Raw genomic sequence first — 7,405 nt, 5'->3', positions numbered from 1 at the left:
ATACAGAAGCATCAATAATAGAGTGCCGTGTGACGCTGACAGAATGGGCTATCAATCATACGTGCTTGATTGGGCATGCTTGTATAGATGTTAATTTTACATCTCATAAACAATCTGGGTTTATAAACACCAATTCAGGAAAATAATGATTTATTTTACAGCACAGTACTACATGGAGTGTGTCATCTGTTGTGCTGAATGTGTATGTTTCTCTGTTTGCCACCAGAAGAAATCCCCATGTGCACGCCAACAGCAAGAGACAATTATGAGAGGCTCTCGTTTGCGGGTCAGACGTTACCTCCAGGATTCCCCTCACCCTTCCTCTTCCCTGATGGCCTGTCATCTATAGAGACCCTTCTGACTAACATCCAGGTAAGATACCTATCTGTCAGAAGATCTTTAGCAGAAAGTGAAACACACTATGAATAGTTTTACTTCATACAGTTCTCCATGGTTGATTCAGATGGTCTACTAACTACTAATTGGTGAATTGGTAAAATTCAGTCATAACTATTCAGTGTGTATTAATATGATTCTGTAAGGCAAGTGAGAAGTTTGTTTTAGAGTAAATTTATGTTGAATATATGTTATGAGTGATATATTGGGAGTCCACCTTAAACCAGCTGAGAGCATGACAATACCCTAGACTGGTTTAAGCATTTTTTTCCCCAGCAGATATTCGAAAATGGTATTGAGTGGTGACTTTTTAACTGATTGAAGTGAAACATCCAAAAAAACTATCAAACAACATCCAAAAAATAATGTCCAAATAAACCAAATTTCTAAACAAACATTCAAATGAACCAAATAGATAAATTTGATTAATTGGACTTTCTAGTTTTAGCAATAAATTATACGTGGAAACTCAGTCATAATTCAATTATATGGTGTTTCCAATAAAAGATCATTATCAGAGAAATTTCCTCTGGAATTTTAGCAGACCATCAGCTGGTTGCCATAGTAACGGTTTATTTTAGCCCACTGTGGACTGGCCAGCTGACACATGTCATGATCTTAACACATCATGTGTCATAACACAACAAACACCAGTGATGCTCAAGATTACACATAATGGAAGGAGATGGCACATCAAGTTGTTTATCACAAATTATAGCAATCTTAAGCTGAAGTTTGGAAAATATTGTGAAAGGAGGCTGATGTGCAGTGATATAAACATCATGCTTGAATTTAAGTCAAACGTTCACACAGTAAGAAATATTTATGCTTTTCACATTGAATCATTAGCAGACACTTTTATCTAACTTGCAAAAGAAGAAAAATTATCTAAAAATATTAGATTTCTTAGATATTAGATATTAGAATGATTTCTGAAGGATCATGGGACACTGATGACTAGAGTAATGGCTGCAAAAAAATGCAGCTTTGCCATCACAGGAACAAATAACATTTTGAAATATATTACAATAGAAAACAGTCATTTTAAATTATAATAATATATATAATATAAAAACACTTCTTTTTAATTGTAATAAGAAGTGTCTTTATACGCAGGGTGCAGTTGCCTGTGTCAGGTGTGGCAAAAAGTTAATATAGTTCTTTCCTGGGTCCTCCTCCAGCTGTGATGTTTTTCCCATCAAAACAAACGCACAGTGGCGTATATTCGCCACGACTCCCTTGATCATCACTGCGGTTGTCATGCAAGTAAGACCCAGTCAGAAAGATGAATGTAGTTGATTAACACCACCTCTGAGACTAATGATGTGGGTACAGTATGGGGAGTGAGAGGTTTGCTCATTGCTCTTGTGATATGGCCATCAGATATATCGCGCTGCTTTCGGCCCCATTGTTAATTAGCAGGACTCAGTTCAGTCAGTCATCTTTAATCATGATTTCAGGGTAATGTTTTGATTGAACATTCACACACAAATCAACAAAACGAACCCAAGCAGAAAATTGAGATAAAGCAACTTAGTCTAAATTGGGGTCATAAGAAGAAACAATTAGTATGATATAGCCCATTGCATTTGGCTTAATTGCATGCGTACAGGGAACAGTTGTTTCGAAATGGTCACCATGCGTTTGCACGGCGAATACCGCTTGAAGTGCTGTTTTGAGAAAAGCAGCTGTTTAGCTCAAGATTTGATCACACTAATACAACCTGCTGCTTCACAAACTGACAAACAGAAGTTACTGTATAGGTTTATTAAGGATCTCATTATGTCTATGTTGCTTTCATAAATATATTTAAAGAATTTATATAGTTCTCAAACTTGAAAGGACAGTTCATCCAAAATTTAAAGTCCTGTCTTCATTTACTCACACTCTTATCCTTCCAAACCTGTTTTTCTATGATATTTTGAAAAATGCGGGGGCTCTGTACAACAAGAGTTACTATTGACTGATTGTTTTCTTCAAAATACTTTCCTAAGTTTAAGTGCTACTGCTCTAGCATAAAGTAAACCATTCATACAGTTCATTGACTCCTGAGGAGAGGTGTGTGTGGACTGTGTATAAGGTGAGTTTGTCTTCTGCTGCAGGGTTTGCTGAAGGTGGCAATTGATAACGCTCGTGCTCAGGAGAAACAAGTGCAGCTGGAGAAGACGGAGCTGAAGATGGAGCTGTTTAGAGAGCGAGAGCTCAGAGAAACCCTAGAGAAACAACTGGCTGTTGAGCAGAAGAACAGAGGTGTGTATTACTCAAACACTCACACACTACAGTACACAATTTATTATACCTTATATTGTCTGATTCCTGGTTCTAGAGGCATTTCATGAATAAAGGCAAAACATTTTACTGTACACACCAATTTCAGAAATTAAGTTTTCCATTAAGGGGCTATATTTGCCCCTGTGAATCGTATTTATGGGGACACATTTTTTTCTAGCCATATAAAAAATACTGTGTCATGTCAATTACTTCATTTTAATCAGCTCATTAACATACATTCTCAGTCTGACTAATTAGGTTGAGTATTTATTACCTATAAAATTAAACCACTATCGTTTTGTCTGATAACATGTATTAACTAGATTTCACATTTTCTGAGTAAAATGGGAGTGTTGCTTACATGTGTAAAAGTCATTTTGTGGGGTTGCATAGTGTTGGTAGGCAGATTCTTAGATGTTGAAGGTGATCACAACGGCATTGCTAGGTGGTTATTAAAAGTGTTTTGGGTAAGTTTTTGCAGAAGAATGTTTATGAGAAAGTATGTGAAAGCAAGCACCATAATTAGGCCTAGAATACAACATTTAATTTGAAATATATCAGATTATAATAAAGAAAATGCCAATAAAATCAGAATAATTGTTTTTAATTTTGTGCGTAGCTTGTTTGTGCTGCGAACATGAACATGAACATGAACATGGTGTCAGACAGCGATGGGAGAAAGACATGAGGGAGGAAATATCAGAAGACGTATGGCTTCTTGCATGGAAAACTCAGTGTTCCACGACTCATTCATTAATCTGGAGAGATTTTGGGTGGAAATGTTTGATCAGATTTTTTTAACCCCTATGCAAAAATTTAAGTTCTCTGGGAAACAGCACCCCTTCTGGAGGGAGTGCGGTTCTGTACAAGCAGACTCTGTATTCAAATTCAGTATTTTTGGGGAAGGGCAGGGCAATTAATATATAGGGTAATAGGCTTTAACATAGATATGTCATTTCCCACTATGTTTCTAGGGGTCACACTGGAGGGTTTGAATAAATGTGATAGTTATCAATTAAAGATTTTTTTAGTTGCATGTAAGAAAGCAGTTACTAAATGTTGGCTTAAGAGAAGCCCTCCTGATATGGATCTTCTTCTAAGTATTGTCAGTCAAATATGTTCTATGGAAAAAATGACCTTCTCCCTCCGGTTACAGAAGAATAAAGGGGGAAATTATTGGAGGAAATAGGATTGTTATATACTACGAACAAGCAATGGCTAGACTTCCAAAGTGCATCTCAACTTCTATCTGTATCATGCGTTTCTTGATTTCTTGTAAGACCTCATGTAACTGTTGTTGTTAATTTTTAATTTTTATTTTTTTTCCTTCTGCTCTTTTTTCTTTGTGAATCCGAGTGTCTTGTGGTAGATATTTTGGTTTACATTTTCTGTTTGTGTGTTTTAAAACAAAATCTGTCAAAAAATAAAGTATAAAAAAAGAACATGAACATGGTAACTCAAATCAAACAACCTGATATATGCTTCATTTTTTACTTTTGATTTATGACTAGCAAATAATAATAATAATAACAAAAAACAGTCTTCCATTCAAAAGTTTGGGGGTAGTCCTTTTTTTCAAATGAAATTTTTAATACTTTTAATAATTCAGAAAGGATGCATTAAATTGATCAAAACTGACAGACTTTTACATTGTGACAAAAAAATATCTTTCAGGTAAATGCTGTTTTTTTGAACTTCCTATTCATCAAAGAATCCTGAAAAACAAAATGTATCATGGTTAACCGTTTTCAGCTCTGATCATATTAAGAAATGCTACTTGAGCAACAAATCAGCACATTAGAATTATTTTTGAAGGATCATGTGACACTGAAGTAATGGCTGCTTAAAATTCTAGAGATCAATTTTCATAAAGACTTGATGGTGGCCTTTTTATCTTGGGCCTATAAGTAACCACCCACAATAATCATAGCATCTTGGTGGTGAGTTTTGTATAGGCAAGTACCACTCACATTTTCTTCAGAAAATGCAAAAATCTCATTAACAAATGACCTTCAATGCATCCTTTTCAAAATTTAGTGCAAAATTGCATTAAAATGACCTGAAAAGCCATGTTATAAGCTCAGTTGTTAATTACAAGCACACGAAAAACATACTGCCATAGTGACAGAGACAAGGTCATAAATCGAGCAAAATGAGGCATATTCACATTATGATCAATACATGAGCACATATTGATTATGTGTGCAGAAATGCTTGTGGGAATACAGCATTACCATAACTACATACATAGACAATATCTAAATGCACATGGTGCATTAGAAAGATATACAAAGTCCTCATTCAAGTGAGTGTGGTTAAACTCATAAAAATATGAATAAGTAATTTATATGGTAAATGTTTCTAAATGAGCCACAATATTTCTCGAGGGAAGGCCATGATTGGACTGCAGATTGATAATAGTTTAGCTAATAATTTTCAACTCTCTTTGAGATTAAAAGTGATATGTGCATTACAGATGGCCTCTAGTTACATACTCTATTGTACTCTATTATTGTATGAAAATATAATTATGAATCTAAAATTTGACATCAATAAATGATTTAGATTTTTCTGCACAAAAGTATTGCTAAGTGCGACTTAATAGTCTCATGTTCTATGTATTTATCCTACATAATGAATCAAATTGAGCTTATTAAGCCAGTTTCACAGAAAGATCCTTCTAAATGTGCCTATAGCCCTCCAGCTTTTTTCTGTTTAATATTCAGCGTGCCTCTCTCTTTCTTTACAGAAAGTTTCCCTTAACCTTGTCTCATTGGCATTTTAACCCAGGTTAATCCAGGTTATCGCTGGCTCAATTATTTCGCTAATGACACAGTCAATTTCTCATTGAACGAGATCTTTTTTTTTTTCAGCTGCAACTTTTCTATGAATATTTCCTCACTGACAGTTTGAAAACTCACCTCCCCTTCCTTTAGTCCTTAATATCAGAAATACCGCTGCATATGACCGGGGTCCCTGACTGCTGCCTTTCTGTGTTCTTTTAATGCAGCGATCATTCAGAAGCGATTGAAGAAGGAAAAGAAAGCAAAGAGGAAATTGCAGGAGGCGCTGGAGTATGAGTCAAAACGGCGAGAGCAGGCAGAGCAATCCCTGAAACAGGCCTCACCCACAGAAAGTCTCAGATCACTCAATGGTACGACACCTTACCAGAACATGGACATACTTAAATTTATTAAAAGGGTGTAGAAATTATGTGTTTTTCTATTCCATTTTAAAGTCTTATGAGATGTGTCGAGCATAAGGAATTTGCAGTATTGATGAAGTAAGCTCCATGTTAAATATCTTTTGTGTGTGTGTGTGTGTAGATACTTTCTGAGAATAATTTGATGAAATATGCTTCAGTATGTTTGAGAGAACACAGTAAGCAGGTCCTTATCACAAAAAGAAAGAATCTTCATGTCGGGGTCTTCCATCACACAAAGGGTTTTTATTTGTGACAATTACGAGGTGACTGCACCATTTAATATACACTGAATGACTAAAAATGTATATAAATGGCCATGAGATATTGATTTACGTTGAAAAAAATTCTAAAGAAAAAAGAGCCCATGAAATGATACAAATTAAAATGTGTTTGAGAAAAAAATTGCCAGGAATAATGCCACTATTGACCAATCAGAATCAAGTATTTTATAGAGATTTATAAAAAGCTCAAATAATATGAGAGAATCCGTGCATATTGATGAAGTGAGATCACAATAATATGCAGTTTAAAAACCATTTCCTCCATAAAAACAAACATTTTATTTCATAACGAAAAGGCCCAAAATCTGGTTTGCATGTGTGTACTGGACACAATGGACCGTTGATGTTATTGTTAATTAAATCTATTTGAAATATTTTTTGTTAATTTACATAATGCTGAAATATATGATGAATATTTTCAACTTTAAGTTTAGAAAATTAGAGATGTTGCCCTGGCAACTGAATTAAATTGAAGTACTGTAATTACTAAAACTAAGAAAAAATAAAGCTCAATAGAAATAGAAATAAGAAAAATAAGCTCTGTTCAGTATTTGTAACACCACTCATCCATTGGTCGAAGTTTCGCCCTGACCCGAGCGATCCGAGCACATCCACCCTCCGCCCATCACGAAAGATGAGGCTAGAAAAACTTTCCTAATTAAGCACAGATGTCATGGATGTTTAATCGTCATTATCTTTTCATTTTGCCAGACTCGTTGACCCAGGAGATAGAGACTGACCGCAGCAGTGGCAGAACAGATGCTGAGAGGACAATACAAGGTACGTGTTTTTGAGGAGACTATAAATCTCAGCTCAGCTCCAGTATATGAGCCTCGCTTTATCTCAGCCTGCTGTTCATGCATACAGCCTGCCATCTGGGCTGCAGATCCTACAGTTCAAGAGGAAGGTCAAGATCAGTGGGATCTGTCAGGAGAAAATTTCTAGACAGGGAAAATCACACAAATGTGCGTTATGACAATGGCATGGTCTGCTGAGCAAGGTTATTTTCGTAAACGAAAACTAAAACTAAGACTAAAACGATTGATGAAAAAACTATTTCGTAAACTGAAATAAAATAAAAACGTCCAAATATTTGAAAAACTACGCAAAGCAGTTTAAAGCCTGCACGGGTCCTGTTTGGTAAACGTGCACCAGCAGTATTTAACAGAACACACGACCCCATTATCTGACAGCAGCACTAATTTAATTCGGTACCAGACCAGAACCGTTTGACATAAAGACCGCGAGTCGC

General features: G+C 35.6%; 1 protein-coding gene across 2 annotated transcripts in view; it reads left to right on the top strand.

Annotated features, from left to right (window-relative positions):
• The first annotated feature begins 230 nt into the window (after positions 1-230).
• Positions 231-7,405, top strand: part of LOC107748616 (dachshund homolog 1-like) — a 14,114-nt gene continuing 6,939 nt past the window's right edge. For both annotated transcript variants that reach the window (XM_016563497.1, XM_016563496.1), the window contains exons 1-4: positions 231-372; positions 2,499-2,646; positions 5,678-5,821; positions 6,865-6,933. In XM_016563497.1, coding sequence (XP_016418983.1) covers positions 238-372; positions 2,499-2,646; positions 5,678-5,821; positions 6,865-6,933 — 496 coding nt within the window. In that variant the 5' untranslated portion in view covers positions 231-237. The remainder of the gene's footprint in view (positions 373-2,498; positions 2,647-5,677; positions 5,822-6,864; positions 6,934-7,405) is intronic.

This window comes from Sinocyclocheilus rhinocerous, unplaced genomic scaffold (assembly GCF_001515625.1).
Source record: "Sinocyclocheilus rhinocerous isolate Xijiao unplaced genomic scaffold, SAMN03320098_v1.1 scaffold410, whole genome shotgun sequence".
Classification (NCBI taxonomy): Eukaryota; Metazoa; Chordata; class Actinopteri; order Cypriniformes; family Cyprinidae; genus Sinocyclocheilus; species Sinocyclocheilus rhinocerous.
The sequence above is the reverse complement of the archived record's forward strand: the minus strand, read 5'-3'. Positions and strand labels throughout refer to the sequence as shown.